A 21413-nucleotide genomic window follows, 5' to 3' on the forward strand; every position below is an offset into this window, starting at 1 on the left:
TGAAGAAGATATATTATGGTGAAAAACAATTGAGGTTATACATGATGTTCTGCAGGATCACTGGTGGAGAAGTGTTTTTTAGTCCCGGTTCGTAACCCCCTTATAGTCCCGGTTTTCTAACCGGGACTACGAATCCGGGACTAAAGATCGCGATCTTTAGTCCCGGTTCAAATAACCGGGACTAAAGATTGATCTTTAGTCCCGGTTGGTAACACCAACCACAACTAAAGATATTTTTTTCTTCTTTTTCTGTTTTTAATATTGATTTCACACCATCCCCTCCCAGATCCCCTCCCAAATCCAAATCATGACATATCATAGAACATCTCCAAATCCTCAAATAGATCATCTCCAAATACATCACAAACTCTTTAAAAAAATAGATTATCTCCAAATACATCACAAACTCTTAAAAAAAATTACATCACAGGTTCTAAAAAATTCATCACAGATTCACATCTCACACACAAATAAATCACAGATTCACATCTAAAAAAAATCGGCCAGCGGCCACTGCCGCCTTCCCTCCTCCCCTCCGCGCCAGCCGGCCGGCGCCGCGTGGCCCCCCGTGCCGCCGCGCCGGCCGCCTGCACGCTTCTTCGGGAAAAAAGGAAGGAGACTAGGGTGCTATGGGGTGAAGGGAAAAAGGAAGTAGAGGAGGGGAGTTAGAGATAAGGAAAGAGATAAGAAGTTAGTGAGGAAAAAAGAGATAGAGGGAGGAGTTTGTTGTGTGGACGGGAAAAGAGGATCGGTACTAGGGATTATATAGTGTGTTTTGATTTTTATTCCCAGTTAGTAACACCAACCGGGACTAATAACCTATTTTAAGTCCCGGTTGGTGTTACTAACCGGGATTAAAGATCCTAGGGCCCTGACATGGAATCAACCGGGACTAAAGATGATTTTTAGTCCTGGTTGGTAACAACAACCGGGACTAAAGATTTTTCTCTTATTAACCGGGACTAAAAATCATTTGTAGTCTCAGTTTTTAATGAAACCGAGACTATTGGGGATTTGGATCGACCGACCAAAGATGGTTTCTCTACCAGTGGATGTTGTTACGCACTACGAACATTTGCAATACTGTCAGTGCCTATAAAGCCATATAATATGGGCTTGTTCACCATGTTGGTCAAATTAATCATATCAAATTTTAGTAATACCAAATTTTAACATGTTTTATCATTACCAAATTTTGACATCATTAGCTTTGATTGGTTTGATGCATTTACCAAATCTTGGTTAAGTTTTAAGAGAGGAAGCTTAACTGCTAAAACTTAATAAAGTTGTGATTGTTAAAGTGTGTTTCTATCAAAATTTAGGAAGGTTGGAAGTTGCAACAACTAAATATGCCATATGTTTTCTAATATGGTAGCTAACATGGAAGTATTAGGCTCCTAACAAAATTGCAACCTTACGGTTTATTACTCCTAAGTCATTTTAAATTTTTTAAGTTAACTTTTTCTAAGTCTGATCAAATTTATAAAAAATATAGTAGCATTTTCAACATAAAATAAACATATTATAAAAATATATTAAATGTTAGTTTTAATAAAACTAATTTAATGTTGTAGATGCAGCTATTTTTTTATAAACTTGATCAAATTATAATAGTTTGACTAGAAAAAAATAAAAACGACTAAATAATAAATGGAGAGAGATAATAGGTAATGTATTTTTTACATTATATAGGAAAACGATATGTATCTCGTTTGCCAATATGTATGGCCGTGATTTTTTCGGATAAACAAAACAATGGGAGCAATGGACAAAAACCAAGACATATATCTAGCAGCAATAAAATCCTTCTAGAAGGCAATGGACAATCGTGCACACGCGTAGCATATCCGCGTAAATCTCTCCACATGATACTCCCTCCGTCGCGTAATACAGGATTTTGAGTTTTTTTTTTCTTTGGGGCATTCTTTGACCATTTGTCTTATTCAAAAAATTTGTGTAAATATAAAAAACGAAAAATTGTGTTTAAAGTACTTTGGATAATAAAGTAAGTAAAAAAACGAATAATAATTCTAATTTTTTTTAAATAAGACGAGTGGTCAAACAGTGCAAGTAAAAACTCAAAATCCCTTATATTATGGGATGGAGGGAGTACTTTGCTAACTAGCCACACCCTACGGATCACTACTTCCTCCGTTTTCTCATACTTTGCTCCCTTTTTTTACTTTTTAAATTAATTAAATTTGATTTTATTTTATTTTCCAGATTTTTAAATTTAATCAGCCAAAGCGAGTAGTAGCAAACTCAGGGTGAGTAGCAAGAGAGCCCCCAGCCCAACACGCAAGCACTGGCGTAATCGGCGCCACGTGGCGGGCACGGTGGGCCCCACCGCACCCCCCACCCCACTGCCCCCTATAAACTTGAGAGACTCTTCTTCCTCCCTCTTTCGGGCGGCTCATCTGCTTCTTCTTCTTCTTCTTCCGCTCCGGTATGGCTCCCCACTCTCCATCTCCTTTCCCATCTCTCTATCTCTTATATTGTGTGATGTTTGGTTCATATGATTTGTTGTTGTTGTTGTTCTGCGGTCTCTCATGAGGTGCTGATAGGATTTTTTTTTTTTTTTGGCAAGGGGAATTAAAAGATTTTGAGTCTTTGGATTATCCCAGTTCATATAGCTACTAGTGGTATTCATCTATACTAGTTTCCTACTTAGGAGTGTAGCTTTTGGTTCTGCATCTTGTGAAGGTGTCCTTTTCCCTGTTCCTCGTTGATCAGGACGAGTTGGCCATGGTGTGATGGTGTAGTAGGATCTTTTCTTGGAGGTAGTAGTAATTTATCATTTCTTTTTTTTTTTGTGTGTGTGTGTGAATGATATTATATACTCCTGAAGTTCGAGAGTAGAAGTAGTTAAATTGACAAGTGGTCTGCGAAAATGACCTGGGGGAATATGAAATGGAATCATCACGGCACCAATGCTAAAATTCTGTCTGAATTATCAAAGCATCTGAATATTTTTGCCTTAAAAAATTGCAGTAGTTGTGCCCTTGTGGGTCCCGGGTTACACTGAAAGTTCTTGGTTTTAATACTATTAGAAGTACATTTGGTAAGTTCTTTCACACCAGCTATAGGGAGGTCGAATAATTTTCATACAGCCATGGCTAGTAATTACTACTACAGTTGTTGGTTGCAGCAAGCCATCTTTAATTCCTAATTTGCTCCCAGATATATTCAGTATCCTTTATTAGTAGCATTTAGCATCTGTTATGTTTATAGCTAGTACGGTAGGATCGTGAAGTATTTCTTTTTCTCCAGGAATTTATTTAGATTTGGATAATGAAGTCTTTAATGGGTTATGGGCCTCTACAACGTCGTAGAGAAGTAGAGACAGAATGTTATGAATTCAGACCAAAATTCAAATTTAGAACTTCTTTGGTTGGTAACTGGATGTACAGGTCAAAATATTTATATATTTTTTTGGTCTGGTATCTGGATTTCACTGGGTGCTGGTAATTCTAGACAAACCAGTATCTCGAACCCTGATCTTGACAGAGAACCACATAGATATAGTACAATAGTTGTATAAAGTGGTCCTATCAAGTAACATCAGCACATGATGTTTGTGATCCAAAGTTGCCAGATATTTCAATAGTTTCTCTTATTCCCACTTGCTAATTTCTGCATGAATCAATCCCTATTATACCGAAGAGTTCGTTTAGTTGTCATTTAGTTCCTAATTAATTTGATTTTTACCAAATTTTGTAGCTTGTGGGCACGATGAGAAGGGTGACCATTCTTGTACTGCTCATTGCACTCTTATCTGTTATTGCTCCCCTTCCATTGGAAGCTCTCAATGTAAGAGGCCATCTACTGAAATCCAAGACGTTTCTGTCTCCGGCATTCTTCCTGCACCCTGGATCAGTTTCAAACAAGTTCTACTATGATGTCCCCTTCCCTAGAGGCCACCTTGCTCTCAAGAGCTTTAACGCTGAAGTCGTAGACGAGAATGGCGTCCCTGTTCCGCTCCATGAGACTTACCTGCATCACTGGGTTGTGGAACCATACTATGCTTTAAAGAACAGTGATAGCGCCGACGCACAAAAGCTACCCAAGGGGATCATTGCAAGGAACTCCGGTGTGTGCAAGAAAACATTAGGCCAGTACTACGGCCTTGGTTCTGAGACTCGCCACACCGCCACATGGGTACCTGATCCTTACGGCATAGAGATTGGTAATCCAGAGAACCCCCCTGAAGGATATGAGGAGAAATGGTTGATCAATGTGCATGCCATTGACACTAGGGGTGCGATCGACAAGCTAGGATGCACCGAGTGCAAGTGTGATCTTTACAACATGACGATCGATGAGTATGGGCGCAAACTCCCAAAGGACTACATTGGTGGTTTATATTGCTGCTATGATGAGACGCAGTGCAAGGTTAAGGAAGGTTTCAACGGTGAGCTACGGAAGCTGTTCTTGCGGTACACTGTGACGTGGCTTGACTGGAGTGATGCGGTTGTGCCAGTCAAGATTTACATATTTGATGTTACTGACACTTCTCCGCCTGATGAAAAATCCGGAACTGCCTGCAAGGTATGCAAATAAAAGTTTAATATGGAATCGGTACTGTTTCACATATTGAGAGCTTCTCTCATTGCTTGAAATTTGCATTGTCAAACATTCGGTAGATTAGATTGTTTATGATTTTAAATGTTGTTTGTTCAGGTTGAGTACCAAGTTGAGGAATGCAGTCCAGAAAACCGGGCCAAGAATGAGTGCATTGATGTTAAAGTAACCAAAGAAGTAATACCCCGTGGAGGCGATATCGTGTTTGGTGTCGCGCACCAGCATTCAGGTGGAATTGGTGCCTCTTTACACGGTCAGGTAATGGATAAACACAAATGTCTTAACCAATCTGCTTATGCATCACTTGACGTATCCTATATGGAACTCGTCGCAATCCGGACAGATTTTTATCTGAAATCTCTTTGATTCTCATCTCTGAACGACAAACTGACAGCATTTTCTACTTACTGCAGGATGGACGTCTGCTTTGTGCATCGATTCCGAGCTATGGCAATGGGCAAGAGGCTGGCAATGAAGATAACTACATCGTCGGCATGTCAACATGCTACCCGAAGCCGGGATCTGTCAAGGTCAGTGATGGCGAGGTGCTGACCGTCGTCTCCAACTACAGCAGTGACCGCCAGCACACCGGCGTCATGGGCCTGCTCTACATCCTTGTTGCAGAGCAAGAACAGCCAGCTCCCAAGCCTGCTCTGTGCTTCAGCTTCCCGGTTCCATGTAAGTTGAACAAAATCATCAACATGGTTCATGCCCCATTTCTTGCAATCTTGATGCTGATTTTGCGCATTTGTAGGGTGCTTACCGACATGGCTGACGAGCAATCTCTGAATGTTCAAGTTGGACCTAAAGAAGATGATGCATAGATGTAAGCAAATAAGTTGCCTGGATTTTTTTGTTGAACTATGGCAGACCATAGGAGTAGTTGTTTGATGAACTGTCATTTTGATGAACCATCAGTAGTTTCTGATGATCTGTGGCACTACGGCACTAATATATCAAACTGGGTCATATACAATGGCATTGGCAGACATCTTTCTCCACATAATAGTACTGGGAACCAGATGTACAATCTCTTGTACTGTTGTACTGTTATATACTGGTGTATACAGTATTTATGTATATAGTTTTTAGGTAATGGAATGAATAGTTATATACTGGCTTATGTATGCATGTAACATGATCTATATACTTGAGCTCTTGCAGACCAATGAAATTTAACATCAAAATCCACATACACACTATTGAAATGTGCATTAGCTTGCGTAAAAAAAAAGTGCATTAGCCACCAAACTCTATCATTTTGTAGTATGATTCTGTAGCCCTTTTTTTGATTTGAAATGATTCTGTAGCTTTCATAGTACGTCTCCTTAAAAAAATAATAAATTAATAATAAAAGAAACTTTCAGATAGACATCATCGTACGTGTTGCAACCAGTTGTTGTCCTAGATTTCTTCTCATTCTTGTATGCCTTGTGTCATCCAGACAGTGACAGATTTGACCAGAACAATGCAGGAAAGGGACAACTAGGATGATTTGTGCGTTGATCTAAGACGATTATTTAATTTAATTGTGTCAATTATCTGCTAACGAACTATTCCTGATGCCATCAACATCAAGTCCAAACAAGTTGATGGAAATATATATGGCAAAATTTGCTATAGTACATCCAAAAAACGTGTAATTAGCTAGAGGACACTGTAAAAACGTGTATTTGCTGTATGGCATCAAAAAATTAGTAATTGGCTGCTGGACACCCGCAGCATTATTTTATTATTTTTGAAGGAAAAGGAGATAGAAACAATGATTAAAGCCAAGTTTGCCCTTAGCTCAAATAACTCCAACGTGGGCCCCACATGGAAGTCCCCTCTCCCTCTCCTTCTTCCTAGACAGGCCAGGTGGCGGAGTAGCAATCCGCGGCCGCGGCGGTGGTGCCAGCCACGTTCGCTGTCGGGGGGGGGGGGGGGGGGGGGGTTTACGTGCAGTCAAGTCGTCGTGGCCTCGGCTTCGCCGCCACGCGCTGCCGGCCGCCGGCGCTCATCTGTGTGCTTGGCTCGGCGATGAGCGACGCTGTCGTGCTCATGGCGGAGCGCTAGGACATGAGTAGGACCGCGGTTGTGTCGGAGTGGGTGCTCAAGTGCAGCGGCGGCGGCCCGGCGCTCATCTCACTCCGGCATCATCGTTCTTCGCCGGCAACCTCGCTAGGGGCTTCCTGCACTCGCGTAGTGAGAAAGGGGATCCAGAGAGAAGCAAGAAGAAAGAACATAGAGGAGAGAGAATGAGAAAGAAAAGAATAAAGAAAAAGAAAAAAAATTAAAGGGTATAACCGTATTTACATAGCTATTTCTCTCTCCTTTTTCCTCCAAAATAATAAAATAATGTTGCGGGTATCAGCTAATTACACGTTTTTTAAATATCCTGTAGCAAATTTTGTCAATGTATGTAGCGCTGGCACAGTATCAGCGTTCTTGCAAGACAAGGCAATGAAAAATACAAGGACGAATTAATAATGCTGCATAATTTTCTTGGTTTTGACTTAGCAAACAACCACAGCTTAATAGTCGTACAATCTGATTTGGAACGACCTGTAAAAGCTCATCCCATGAAAAAAAAAAAACGTCCTGCTGTAATATGCAGATTGAATACTGTAAAGATGCTGACAGGTAACAATAAAAGTAACACACAATGACAGAACCGAAAGAAACCAGCAAGAAAAATTCACAACTAAGCCGGCATGACAAGAACCAAATTTCATTTACAAAAGCTGTTAAACTTACTACTACATTACATGACTGTAGTATCAACTCTTCAAAGAGAAAAGGCTAAATAAGTAAAGTGAGGCAGGTTAATTAGGGAGATCTCAGGGCAGCTCTTTTATATGTGACAGAAGACAAGAGCTGCTCACTGAGGAAATTTCCCCATGTCAGGAAACATAAACAGAGAAAATGGAGCTTCTGAACATCTAACTATTAGATCAGCTGAAACCTAACAGATTAGCATTTCCGTCAGTAGGTTGTATTGGGCAGGTGATGTAGTATAACTGAAACAACTAGCAGTCTGGCTGCTCCAATTTCACTGGTGTTTTTGTGGCGATATCTGCTGTTGTTGCTGCTGCTGATGCGCTATTTTGATCGCTGAGACTTCTGGCAACAACCAGATCACTGACAACATCAAAGTTCAGTCTTCCACTGACTTTCTTCCCACTGCACAAATTGAGAATAGTTTGGACATCAAGTTTTCCTCTCACTAGTGAAATAAGGATAAAATGACTTCTTTTCCAGCTTCTTTCAAGTTTTACCTGTTTAGGCGGTTGTTTATAACCTTAAGGTCCTTGGAGGGGCTCTGAAATGCATGAGTACTCTCCCCTACACAGGCGTAATAGCTCTTGGAGCTTGGGGAAAGCAAAGTATCCATCTGAAACATTCAGTTATAGCAATGTCACAGCATTGATCAAGGACTACCATTACAGTTAAAATTCAGGTGGTCAGTATAAATGCAACATTAAACTTCACAAGAGAGATCAGTTTATTTCTTGAGGCGTACCTTTGATGTGCGTAAGGGTGAAACATATACGTTATGAGCAGCAGAAACTTTCTTGGGAGACATGTCAGGAAGGTTTGGAAACCGAGATAGCCGAGGAGATTCTGGATATGGACCTGCTAATATGGCAAGCACTTTCAGAAAAGCCTTTAAATTCTAGCAGTACAATGATCAAACTTGTTTCAAGTACATTAGCATACCATCAGCAGCACATTTTTCCTCATTCTTCTTGTTTGGACTAGTACCAGACCCTAGCTCAACCAGCAAAGGTTTCACAGTAGGAATAAATACTTCGTTGTAGAAAGTGATAATGTCAACATGGTCCTCCCCTGTTTTCTGATGCCATTAGAGTAAACACACTTTCAGAATAATTGCGATTTAAACATAAAAAATTCTTGAAACATTGAAAAGAAAGTGCAGTTACCCCATTGCGGCTTCGTGATGCCCAATGAACATAAACACTACGGAAAACTTGTGGCTTGCACTGAGATTGTTTTCTGTAGCCGAAAATAATTTCCTTGAATGTCAGTGCCAATTGAGATATCTGCACACATGGACCAATAAACAAAACTGAGTGCTAACTGAGATATCTGGAAAAACAGCAATTGATAGATATACTAGCAATCATAACAAGCGAAAATCTTTCTTTGTTGCAAGGGGAGTAATTTCTAGACAGACCTTAGCAACTCCATATATGCTGCATAGTATAATCTGATCGATGTGCCGATTGAAAAATAGAGCAGTTTGTTGGCTAATGATTTGTTGCACAAGGGAGTACACTCGCTCCAAGACTTGCTGAGAAAGTTGCAGTCTTTCACAAAGACCTCTGATTCTAATAGCTGCAAGCTTTGCTATCTGCGCAGGACAAAAACATTGCAGTGCGATCAGTAAGAATTTTAGTGCATATTAAGGCACTTTAAGGTCAGACACTTATTTTTGAACATAAATTATGGTCAGACACTTATTTTTGAACAAAAAGTATGGTCAGACACTCACCTTGCTCAAAAATACACCTATTCCTGTCTCTGCGCATAATTCTCCCCCTGCTGCAGGATTAGGTCTTGTTGGACTGAAATCAAGAACATGCAAAAAAAAAAAGACAATTGAGCAACCAGCTGATGACTTTAAAGAGGAATCAGGAAGGGATGTAAACCTTAAAAATGCTGATTGGAGAGGAGGCAACTTTGATTTGAGGGTATCCTTGACTGGTGATCTAAATGAATTGTTGTCCACCAGCACATTCCTCCTTTCAGTGCATGCTCTTTTGGGAGATCTAACTTCATCCTTGTCTACAAGAAATACCAAAATTTGTAAGTTCAACCATTCTTTCATATATTTTAAAGTCAAAGGCAATGAAACATGAGGTAGCATGCCAGTGGGCTACCTGGTGAATGTTCTTGCTTTTGAAAGGGAAGAGGTGGCAGCCCCTCGAGTGAAATGTTATGGTGCGCCGCAATGGCATCAAGTGATGGCATTGGTTCAGCCAATAAACCTAGCCTGTTTATTTCTGCAGATAGTGTTGGCCTGGCAACAATCAGAGAATTGTACATTGATGAGCCTTTCTCCCATGCCATGCTTTCCAGGAGCCGTTCCTCAAGTGAATTCAAATGACGTTTCAGCTCTCGTGGAAGTGTATCCTCATGCCTAACAAAACTCTCTATGACTTTGCTCAAGTCAAAAGCTGTTATGCCAGTTTTCTCTAACACAGCTGGGAACATCATTGTGACTGTCTTGTGAGTGGCCAGCACTAACTCAGCAGAACAAGAAATCATACACCGATGGAATCGCTCATTAGACAGAAGCGATGTAAGATTGTTCCCACTCAAGATCTGAGTCTCTGCTCTGCACATTGATTCCAGAACCCTGTAATATAGCTTAAGTGCTTCCATTTTTCTTTGCTCTGTCCAGATAGCATCAATCCTGTTTGTGCTTCGCACGCTGGTACATATACGTTCGCCGAAAGAACTGCTTGTGAATATGGCTCCAAGTATAATACCGGCTCTGCGTGTAATGTCATCTGTCACATCCTTATCACAAGCTGAGAAGAAGCGCAGTAACTCCCCGGAAGGTTTTGAAGGAAGGGGAGAGATTGTGCTCCGAAGCCACTTGGCTGTTGTCATGGCTGTGCTCACTGGGGTGATAGGAGCCATTTTTGAGCTGCAGTAGCCATTTCCAGTAGGGGATGCACAAAACCGTGGAGGAGACATCGGACTTGGACTTGTTATTGATTTTGCAGGTGAGGCCATAACATCGTACTTTCTCTGCAATACCCACAGGTAAAGTTAAAACATAAGATTTGGGGTTTTAAGTTGAATGAACATGTGTAGGCTTAACACTAATTACCTTTGTGCCTGGTAAATTGATGGCACCTCCTGACAGACTTCCACTGCCAAGCAAGCTGTCCTCATCGTTTGCGAACATGCGCTCATCTAATTCTCCCTTGGTGTTAATTGCATTCTCATATTCCTTTTCCAGCATTAGCAAACTTAATTTCAATGAGCCTTCCTCGAGCAAATTCTTAAAATATGTCAAGCCCTCTGCATCAAACAACAAAGAAGCAAGGAAGTTGAGATGGATGGCAACAAGTTCCTGAAACACAAACCTCGACTATGGAAATAATTGTGTTTGCAGATCACATTCATACCTGGATCAATAAAAGACAACCTATCCTGCTGACATTCTGAAGCAGCTGGACATGGTTTCTTCTTCAGAATATCCACTATGAGAGTATTTGTCTTCTCGATTGCTTTACTCAACTCATCTTCTGATGTATGGTATTTTTCACATAGGGAAGCAATAAGATTTACTCCCTTGTCTGACTTCTTGGCTGATTCAGATCAAGAAACACTATCCGTTAGTTTCGAATCATAACTGCCATAACATGTGAGTACAGAGAGCAAACACATTTGTAAAAAATAAGAGTTGATTGTCATTACCAAAACTAGAAGACTCTTTGATATTGAAATTCCTTAGCCGCACAGGAATGTGAACAATAAGTACGGCCTGCATGCGTATGGAATAAACAGCATTCATTGGTTACATTTTTATTAACATAATGCATCGATTACCTTGTTGCATGAAAAAAGATCATGGTAGAAATCCTTACCAACACAGAAACTAGTCCATTTGTGGATGTAACAAGATCCTTAAATCGGCTGAATGTTTGGATTCTTAACACCAAGAAAAGTAACCATCCAAAGCGATAATAGTCAGAGGCTTGTGCATTTGGTTCTGCAGAATTTTCTGGTGGCTTGGCATCATTTAATAGGAACAGCTCCTGGTAGGCACGCTTGTAGTACCTGAACAAAACAAGCATTGTTTTAATTTATCCAACACATGAGTCATAATGGTCACAGAAAGGAAACTAATGAAAAAGCAAATCCAGAACAGAGACAAGCACAAAAAGAAATGAACAAAGGTACATCAAACATAATTGTTATGAGGACAAATTAGGTTACAAGTAGCCACAGGTGAAACAATAATACAGGCAAAAGACAGATGCGACATAAAAATACAGATTTACCTGCTTAGCAGGCTTAAATGGACGACATTCGCTTGCAGTTCCTTCAACTGATCATAAGGGAAAGAAATGCGTTAGTCGGTAACAGGGCAAACACAAACATGTGTTCAGTTCTGAATTCAGATTTCAAACAGGGGAGCATACTACAAAATCTGGACGGGTACCTCAAGCCTCTTCTCCCAATCTGAACCATATAGACCAGCCAGAACAGACCCAACCTTTATGCAGAACTGTGGCATCTCCTTGAAGAAATCGACGATGCTGCAAAGAAACAATAGAGTCAATAATCAAATTAGCGCATTGGAGAACATGACTGATCCTCAGCAAACCAAAACTTGCATATCCTTACTTCAGACTAAATGCCCTCAATATCTGGCACAGTGAGATGCCACCATCTTCCTTCCCTTTGCCTGCTTTGCCAAGCCTTGACACACAGTAAAGAACAAAAGCAGACCAGAACCTCTCGATCTCCTCAGGCTACATTAACACCATGGTTTGCAGAAACACATACATTAGTTATTTAGTTGTAACCCCTGTGGCAGAATGGAAGCATGAAGTTTATAAACTACAGATGAGGAATTTGCAATTTACCGATCCACTGCCCAAGGATGACATGCTGGATAGGAGGATGCTCTTGCTCTCCTTGAACAGCTGCATTGCCTGCCTCGTTATGCTCTCGTCCAGCCCAAGCTTGCTCTGCTAACCAGCAATCAGAATTCAGAAATTGAGCAAAATATTCAGAAAAACATCACAAGCCAGACAGCAGAGATGAAATTGAACACTGAATGCATCCATATTGTTTCTTACAGGCACCAAAACACCATTCATATTAAATCAAAGGTAAAGTTAGACAGTAAAACCCAAATTATTAGAGCAGAAAAAAGAAAACACGCCATTAAAAAGATCATTCTTTTTATGAAATTTGGTAAATTAGCCACCTATACAAAATTTATCACCAGAAGATCATTCAAATACTGGACTCGGAAGTAATCATCGCGAAGATACTATCAACAGGCGCCTTTCCATCAAGGATTTTAAAGGGATTGGAGCAAAAGGGAGAGTACAGTAAAACAAAATTTCCAAAATCTACTCGCAAAAAACACCAAACAAGAACAGGAAAGGTTAGCGCATCCAAAAATTTGTTGCAACAATCCAAATCAATGGCACGAGAATAGAATCCCAAAAACAGACAACAAATCTCAAAAAGTTCATAGATTTTCCTCCAAAATAAAGGCGATAACAACTAAGCGAGAACCCAATCCAACATAAATTTGGAGAAAACTCCAAATTAAACAACAAATCTACTGGAAAAAAGGTGTACCACCCATCATTCTTCACTCAGAAACATTCATCTAAATTCTAATCACCAGGGTAAAAAAAAAGAGCAGCAGACACTGTCCAGAAAAGACAACCACACGAAGGCCGCACCAGATGAGGGGCCGTACCTTGCACAGATCGGCGAACCGCTCCTCCATGGCGGCGCCGCCGCCAGAGTCCACCTTCCCCGAGCCCGCACCCGTCACCTCCGACCCGGAGCTCGCTGGCGGCGCGGCACCCTCCATGCCCCGTCAAGAAAACCACCAACCAAACTCCTCCAAAAAACCAGAGTCTCTCCGGCGAGCGGCGGTGGGAGGAGACGACGAGCCCTACGCGCGCTGCCGCTAGGGTTGCGCTCGCCTGCGCGGTGGAGATGGAGATGGAGAGAGAGAGAGAGGAGATGGAGATTGGAGCGAAGCGAGCGGCGTTTGGTTGGAATGCGCGCCAAAAAAAAATTCCTAATTCCGCGCGGCGCGCGCGCTGCCGTTTTTTATCTCTCTCGCGGGTGGCTTGCGCGGCAAAACGAGAATCCCCGTGTCACTGAGCGGTGGGGCCATGAGGGCGACACGTGGCGATGGGCGGGCGGGGATTGGTTAGTTTTGGCGGGAGAGGGGTGGGAAATGGCGGGAGATTTGGGTGGCAAAGCGGCGGGGCCCAAGGGGGAGTCAGAGGATGGGTCCCGCTTTGCAGGAGGGCGGCGTGGCTTGTCGGGATCCGTAGCCACGTGCGCCTTTGACGGATGCAGTGCATAGTGCAGATGCGTCCAAGTAAAAAAAGATGATGATATGATTAAAAAACAATTTGCACTGGTAAAATGTAGTACAGTACATCGGTTTTAACACATTTTCAATTTATATTGAATAAATTTCACTTAACAAATGATGCATAATCAAAGTATAGAAGATTTTCTGTCTACGAAAATAGAAATTTCATACAAATTTAAATGAAAATTTTATCTAAATTGACTCGTAACTTTCATTATATTTTATAAGATTTTCCTTCCATTATAAAATATAAAAATCTTATTTCTATATTAAACTTATGTCCAAAAATCTATCTGCTTCAAATATAAAAGGAAAAAGTTGACATACATTCCTAAACTCTACCTCCCCCGTTTCACAATGTAAATCATTCTAACATTTTTCACATTTATATTGTTAATAAATCTAAATAGATATATATGTCTAGATTCATTAACATCAATATGAATGTGAAAAATGCTAGAATGACTTACACTATGAAACGGAGGGAGTATATGAAAGTCAACACTAAACTTTAAAATAGGCATCCAACCCCCTAAAACTTTATAATACTGTTTATTGTAAAGTTTAAGGAATTGGATGTCCGGTTCTAAGCTCGAGGTGCTAGGCAAACTTCTATCCGATGGCTGTTTGAACTTTTTCTAATACTACTCGTACCTCCTTGCATAAATATATGACGTTGGTTAGTTCAATTTTGAGCTCAAGGTGTCGTGTGCCATAGAAGGAACATGAAGAAGGAGACGGCAAGACGTGGGCAGGGCAGCGGGCCGCCGGCGACGATCGCCGCCGGTGCACCCAACCAAGGAGAGAATCCAATACGGCGTGCAGTGGCAGCGTCGCGTCACGTCGCGTACACGACGACACGACTCACGCCATCGGATTCTTCTCTTCTGGATTCGGCTGCCTTTGCTTTCATTGGTCCAGTCGTACTCCAGTCTCTTCTTTATCCATTGGATACTTCAGGAGAATGGAAGCTAGTCCTAGTCCGGTCACTGATGCCAAATACCAGCAGCAGCAGAACATTCTCAGACACACGTTATCATCAGTACTGTACTATTATTACATCTCACTACTGATAATAATCCACTGGGTGAAATTCAACCATGCTGTCCTTACGAGTACAAGTATGTCGGGTAGGAGTAATTGTTTCAGAAATGGAATCCAAATGACCACAAGAGTTCTGAACCAGTAACTTTTAGCTTAGTTTGTAATTTGGAGCATATGTTAGTTAAATATACCCTCTGATGACTGTATCAAACTACCACCAAAATGTTTCAGCGTTTGTTCAGGTCACGAGCAAATTAATATACAGGACGAACACGGATTCAGGGTTCAGTTGGTGGATCCCTGGGTTCTCTGGGGCTAGGTTGTTCCAGGTAAAGCTGCATCTTCACAGGATCACAGCTCATGGACTTGATTGGGGTTATCTGCGGAGGCTGCATCCACTGCTTGGTGTCTGTAGGGATCCACAGCTGAGCTTCCTTCTCACCATCTGGAGGGAGGGATTGGAAGTATGCAGTGATCTCCCAGCTGCCATCTATCACCAATTCAGAATGCAAGCATCTCTTGAGAGATCTTCTAGTAGCATGGTTCCCCTTTCTAGCAAAATATGGACATAGTATGGAAAGAAAAGGGTAATGTAGATTGAGTACCTGATGGAAGGGGTCTAGTAAGGGGTTCAGCAACAGTCAGTTTGATCAAGAAAGCTCGCAGAGCGAATTCCAGGTTGGCCTCCTCTACCTTGGAGCAATAAGATTGGTTAACTGTAAGCTTGAACACAAACTTCTCAACTGGCACATGCGCTTTGTCGTAGAAGATGACTACAACCCTCTCAACCAATCCCTGGATTATTGTGAGAAAATTATGGTTATTCACTAGTCGGGAAAAAAAAGAATCAGCACAAATTATTTCCAAAATGCTCTTCATATGAACGCCAAGAGTGTTCGATACTGTAACTCAGGTCTGAAATAAGTACGCAAAATTGTTGCCATACTTCCCTTCGCACATGACAGATACTAGAACAAAGCATATGCATAATGAGTTAAGGTAGAACTATGAGATCCATATATTAGCAAGTTTCCCTATTATTCTCATAAATTGCAATGAGTTGTGATAACCAATCAGCCAATGCAATATAAAAAGGTATAATCAAACACCACCACAATGTGCACAAGGAAAATCTCAAGTCTGTCAGACAGGATACCTATTATACTGCATAATTGCGTTTGCATTAACCAAAATGAATTCAATATCTAGGGAATGCCTAGTTATCTATCTTCCCATGTTGTACCCGCATGACCACAACCTAGAAATAAGCTAGTTCAGGCAATGCAACAACGAGGAACAATTAGTCAATTATTTAGAGGAGGAACCTTCTGAATGAAAGGGAGGAGGCCAGAAGTAGCAGAGTGGATATAACCGGCAAGTTGGGGGTGCACTGCTTTCTGGACCACTACGTTCATATACCTTCTCCTCTCAAATGCACCTACAGATAGTCAGATAAATGTTTAATCGAACTGAGCCTTTACAGATAGCAAATATTGACAAACAATCTGAAATAAGTAAAAAATAGGAGTAATTCTTACGAGAAGGATAGAAGCCTTTGAGGAAGACAACACAACTGACAGCTACCTCTAGAAAATCCACAATCACTTGTGCTATTTGACCTATTAAGTCAACCCAGCTTTTAGCAGAGAGGACAAAAGGCATTCCTTAAAAAAATCAACCTAACTTCAGGAACCACTGGTCTAACTATTTATAAGCATCTGTATGTTTTACCTTGTGGAGTTTGATTTTTCCTGTCCATATGGTTCAGTTCAGGCGAATTCTGGAATTTGGGGATTTGTCACAAACTTCTGTTGATTATGCCCCTATGATTGGCATAATCCACCAGCCAGAGGGCATATTTGAAACTGCACCAGATGATTCAAAACATAGAAAGAAGAGTTCGATTCTAAATCAAAAGACCGTTAGATAAAGAGCAAATGAAAAGGAACAAGCAAATGGCAATAGCTATATTGAGTGTTTGTATGCAATGAGAGCTTGCTAGTTTCATTTAGCCCTTGCAGCATATCAGACTTCCAGTCAACAATAATGACTATTATGTAGGGCCTACCATATTTTGCAAAACATGAAACATGACAAAATGACAGTCACACTTCTCACTGATAGTAGTAGAACGAAACTATGGCCAACATATCATCTTATCAGTCAAGTGACTATACGTGAAATGGTTTTGAAAGGCAAGATTCAAAAAACTGGAAGGACAACACAAGTCGCAGAGCAGAGATTCATCTCGCCAATCACCGTAAAAATCAGATATCCCTAACTCTCTGTTTAATGGTTAGTAAGAATACATGATTGAGGAACAGCTACAGAGTTGCCTACTATAAATAACTGTTCCGCTAACTAGTTTTCACTTCTCATTGAAACACCTTTAGTAATTGTAGGTGGTAGTAAACTATACACAAAAAGGGAGTAAATGCAAATGCAATATCCTGGGGCTACAGTATGAAAAAGAAATATTTCAGAAATTGTGGCCAACAGAACCACATTAAGTATATTCCCCTCAGTGCTAGTTGCAACACTGTAAAGAACCTGGGAAAGGAAAAATTCTCAACTTGGAGGGAAATGCAAAAGTGAAGACAGATTTTCAATTTCATCATTCCATAGGCTGATAAAAAAAACCACAGCATTGTACATTTGAAATGGATATATTTGGTTGACATGGAACTCCTAAGCTTTTACGTTAGGAAGGACTCCGCCACTAGTAGCTCATTAATCCCAAAAAGAGTGTTGTTTATAGCTTCTGTCTCAAAATGAGACTCATCTCCCGCAAAGAACTCATGTATGCATCCATCGACTTCAATGAAAGAGCAACCAGGCTTCTTACTCGTCCTACTATTGTCCATCCCTGTCCGCACATTATTCACATCAACCCATCTTGATGTGGTAGCATATACATTAGAGAGTAAAACATGCCCTCCACACCTTTTTGGTTCCAACTGTTCAATTCTTTCTGCTGCATATTCTGCAAGCCTCACCTGTCCAGAAGCTCTACAGGCAAACAACAATGATCGCCATACTACCACATCAGGAGTGACAGGCATATCTTTAATGAATTGCTCTGCCTCTGCCAACAGCTTCGCACGTCCCAAAAGGTCGACCATGCATCCATAGTGTTCAATTCTTGGCACAAGGTTGTAGACCTTGGACATGCGATGGAAGTGATGGTACCCCTGTTCCACCAAACCTCCATGGCTGCAAGCAGTTAGCACACCCAAAAAAATGACCTCATTCGGCATAACCTTATCTTCTCCTTCCATCTGTGCAAACAAATCTAGTGCCTCAACACAGAGACCATTCATAGCAAAGCCCATTATCATTACTGTCCAAGTAAACACATCCCGCTTTGTCAATCCACGAAATATCTGATAGGCCTTGTTTACATCCCCACACTTCGAGTACATATCAATCAACGAATTTTTCACAGAAAGCTCTTTCCCTAAACCATGACCATCACAATAAGCATGGAGATACCGTCCCAAGTCAAGTGCTCCCATCTGGCCACATGATGATACAACAGTAGCAATTGTAGCGTCATCAGCCTTCACACCAGCAATTTGCATGTCCCTAAACAGATCAACAGCCTCTTTAAACCTACCAGATTGTGTACATCCAGCAATCATTGAGGTCCAGCAAACTACATTCCTTTCAGGCATTCTATTAAAAACCCTGCGAGCTTCCTCAACCATACCACACTTTGCATACATACTAACCAAAGAGGATCCAATATAACAATTTATCTCAAACCCATTCAGCACAACTAGAGCATGACAAAGCCTCCCAACCTTCATTGCGCCTGTCCTTGCACAAGCAACCAGCACATTTAACAGAGTGACCTCGTCCAGCCTAACTTGTTCTTTGGCCATTTGGTGAAAAGATTGCAACGCCTTATTAGGCATCCCACCTCGTATGTATCCAGCTATGATTGTATTCCAAGAAACTACGTCAGAGGCCCCTTGTGGAGCAGAATCAAGAACTAACCTTGCAGAAGCTGGATAATTACAAGATGAGTACATGTTGATAAGAGCATTAAGGACGAATGTATCTGAAGCTAGGCTGAGTTTCAAAGAAAGGGCATGAAACTGGGAGCCAACAACAACTGATGGGAGGCGAGCGGCAGCAGAGATGGCAATGTTGAGGGAGTAGTTATCAAGTGTCATGTTGGCAAAGCAGCGAAGTAGGGAGAGGAAGGAGATAGAGAGCGATGGGGTAGGCCCCAAAGAGAGGGAACGGAGGACAGAGTGGACCAGCGGTAGCTTAAGGAGAAGACCCGAGACGGTTGCACGGGAGAGAAGAATGGGGAGATGATGGTGTGAGAGATGAGACTGGGACAGAGAGGATACATTTGTTTTCAGTGTGCGAGCTTCTGAGAGTGGAGAAATATCGTGTCTTCCCATTGAGAATCCGAGAAGATAAGCACATTTAAACACTCTAAACGGAGCTGATTTGAGGGCAACAGAATGGGGGCAGTGGTGTTATACTGCAGCTAAGATATTATTGGGATATCGTAAACTGTTGTCCGACATCAAAACCTACATGGAAAAGGAACCTGCCATAAGAGATAATTTCTTGTGTATGGGCTTGTCACTTATGTACAAGAATGAAGAAGAAATTATGCAGCTTGGAAAAACGCAATGATCTTTGATAAACAAATATTGTAATTGTAATTTGTATTGGTGAAGTAACATTCTAGCAATACAAAGACCCCCAATATGCATATGCCAGCTAGCTCAAGGGAGTCAGCGGGTATTCTGTCCATTTGCATGCTTTTATTTACTCAATGGCTGTTTGCATCCTTGAATCCTTGGTCTTCCATCATATTTGAAGAAAGTAAAAAATAAAAAAAAAACTATCAAGGTGAACCTAACGTGCGGCATGAGGATTCAGCAGAAGCCTAAAAAATATTTAGTTTGGAAACAACACACATGCTATTTGTACTAACAGTCTAACACCACCACCACGAACCAATGAAATCCAACAGAAACTAGATGTGTGCGCTGGAGGGAACGAGATTAAGGGAACCAGTCCAAGTTCGGACGGATTTCCAATCTATGTCACGCCGCCTCATCAGTCATCAAGCGCGCGCGGAGGAGGGAGGTGGCTACGAGAGAAGAGAAAACAATAATGAATACCTTGCAGACGGAGGAGGAGGTCGACCGGCCGCGTCACGTCAACCCCTCGCCGGCCCGGCCGTGCGCGCGAGGGGGGCAGGCCGCACAGAGGAGGAGGAGGAGGATAGGGCGGGGTCGCGATGCGGGGAGGCGGCTCGTCGTCCTTGTCGCCGGCGGCGCGCTCTCCGGGGAACCTCTTGCTTTTGTGGAAGGAAGAAGAGACGATCTGGTGGCTGGGCCGGCTCAGGTTCACCTCATCATGGGCTGCCTGAACACGTGCGCTTACATGGGCTAGGCTAGGCTGGCATATACCCTCCTTACGGCCCGGCACGAGTTACAGCCCGTCCACGAGGCCTCCCCATCCGGCTCTCTTCCTTTTCTCAAAAAGAGAGAGGGAGTAAATTTCATAAAACCCCACCTATTATGCCTAGATAGGTATTTATGGTTGTAAAGTTTCACGAAATCACATTATCGATAATTTCACATTTGTTAGTTCTACAATCACATCTCAATTTTTTAAGTTTTTTATCCATTGTATAAATGCTACGTCCACTTTGTCAAATTTTGATACAAGAGTATGTCAAAAGTCAAAATGGATAATGGTGTGGTTTTCGTGAAACTTTAGGACCATAACACCCGGAGTTACATGACACGTTCCAAAATTTCATGTGGTAACCTAGACCTTGGATCTATGCCACTACAAATATGCTATTTTAGATAAATACCACTACTATTCACGATATCGGCTACGTGTCACTAGAATTTGAGTAAATTGGAACCATGCCACTCCATCGCGTTTTCCTCAAAAGTCTCCGTAGCCTCAACTATACGTGGAGAAGAAAGAAGAGGGAGGATGGAGAAAGATGGAACTGACATGTTGGTTCCACGTCTAGGAGTCTGACGGAAAACGCGACGGAGTGGCATGGTTCAGTTTCCCTAAATTCTAGTGGTACGTAGCCGATATCTTGAATAGTAGTGTTATTTATCTAAAATGGCATATTTTTAGTGGCAATGAGCAAGAGCCAAGAGCATACAAGAAGTAGCAATTGAAAGGGATAAATAAGACAAAACAAGAACAATTTAACAGCAGCATAGTGACATATATCTATCCAAAGGCAAAACTGCAAGCTACGCTGGAAATCGAATTTCTGGAGCAAGTCGCCTCAACAATGTAAATAATCTGCCTTCAAAATTTTCTTTTACAGAACAAAACTTCGAATGCAGTTTTTGTCAGACTGGTTGAAGAATACCTCTGCAAAATACATTGTTTTTAGGACTGTCAAACTGGTTGAAGACAACCTTTGCAAGTTGCAACAAGTCCAGAGTTCTTCCAAACCACATGGCAGAAGGATGGTGATGAGATAACAAATCAACAATAGCTAGTAGTCTAATGAACAAATCTGAGTGCACACGGCATTCTTTTTGTTCATCTTTTGGAAAATCAGTTGCTGAGAAAATCTTGATGCAAAGGAGCATCCTCTTCCTCTGCCTCAAAGTCCTCCTCTTGGAGACCTTTGAGGGAGAAGAAGATGAAGTCCTTGAATATCACTTCATGGTTC

At 41.5% G+C, this 21413-nt stretch overlaps 3 protein-coding genes and 1 pseudogene across 4 annotated transcripts; 1 reads left to right on the forward strand and 3 right to left on the reverse strand.

Annotated features, from left to right (window-relative positions):
- The first annotated feature begins 2407 nt into the window (after positions 1 to 2407).
- LOC127781127 (uncharacterized) lies at positions 2408 to 5726 on the forward strand. Its single transcript, XM_052308033.1, has 5 exons — positions 2408 to 2446; positions 3721 to 4548; positions 4681 to 4839; positions 4995 to 5259; positions 5336 to 5726. The coding sequence occupies exons 2-5, from the start codon at positions 3733 to 3735 to the stop codon at positions 5368 to 5370; spliced, it is 1275 nt and encodes a 424-aa protein (XP_052163993.1). The 5' UTR covers positions 2408 to 2446; positions 3721 to 3732; the 3' UTR covers positions 5371 to 5726.
- Positions 5727 to 7409: 1683 nt separating this feature from the next.
- On the reverse strand, positions 7410 to 13361 carry LOC127782590 (retinoblastoma-related protein 1). Of its 2 annotated transcripts, none has more exons than XM_052309861.1 (18): positions 13046 to 13361; positions 12192 to 12296; positions 11950 to 12077; positions 11765 to 11861; positions 11604 to 11650; positions 11187 to 11379; positions 11017 to 11083; positions 10725 to 10907; positions 10424 to 10617; positions 9465 to 10341; positions 9234 to 9369; positions 9077 to 9149; positions 8759 to 8935; positions 8505 to 8624; positions 8281 to 8416; positions 8084 to 8196; positions 7839 to 7954; positions 7410 to 7743 (listed from the first exon to the last, which is right to left on the reverse strand). In XM_052309861.1, the coding sequence occupies exons 1-18, from the start codon at positions 13160 to 13162 to the stop codon at positions 7590 to 7592; spliced, it is 3033 nt and encodes a 1010-aa protein (XP_052165821.1). In that variant the 5' UTR covers positions 13163 to 13361; the 3' UTR covers positions 7410 to 7589. The 2 variants fall into 2 exon arrangements, with proteins under 2 accessions (XP_052165821.1, XP_052165820.1); XM_052309860.1 differs by having other exon boundaries at positions 8084 to 8199.
- Positions 13362 to 14637: 1276 nt separating this feature from the next.
- Positions 14638 to 16589, reverse strand: LOC127782795 (DNA polymerase zeta processivity subunit). The gene is made up of 5 exons (XM_052310065.1): positions 16457 to 16589; positions 16264 to 16344; positions 16051 to 16163; positions 15331 to 15520; positions 14638 to 15215 (listed from the first exon to the last, which is right to left on the reverse strand). Exons 1-5 carry the CDS (start codon positions 16482 to 16484, stop codon positions 15004 to 15006), a joined length of 624 nt encoding a protein of 207 aa, XP_052166025.1. The 5' UTR covers positions 16485 to 16589; the 3' UTR covers positions 14638 to 15003.
- Positions 16590 to 17401: 812 nt separating this feature from the next.
- Positions 17402 to 20104, reverse strand: LOC127782794 (pentatricopeptide repeat-containing protein At2g29760, chloroplastic-like; annotated as a pseudogene).
- Positions 20105 to 21413: the final 1309 nt, after the last annotated feature.

This window comes from Oryza glaberrima, chromosome 8 (genome assembly GCF_000147395.1).
Source record: "Oryza glaberrima chromosome 8, OglaRS2, whole genome shotgun sequence".
In the NCBI taxonomy this organism is placed as follows: domain Eukaryota; kingdom Viridiplantae; phylum Streptophyta; class Magnoliopsida; order Poales; family Poaceae; genus Oryza; species Oryza glaberrima.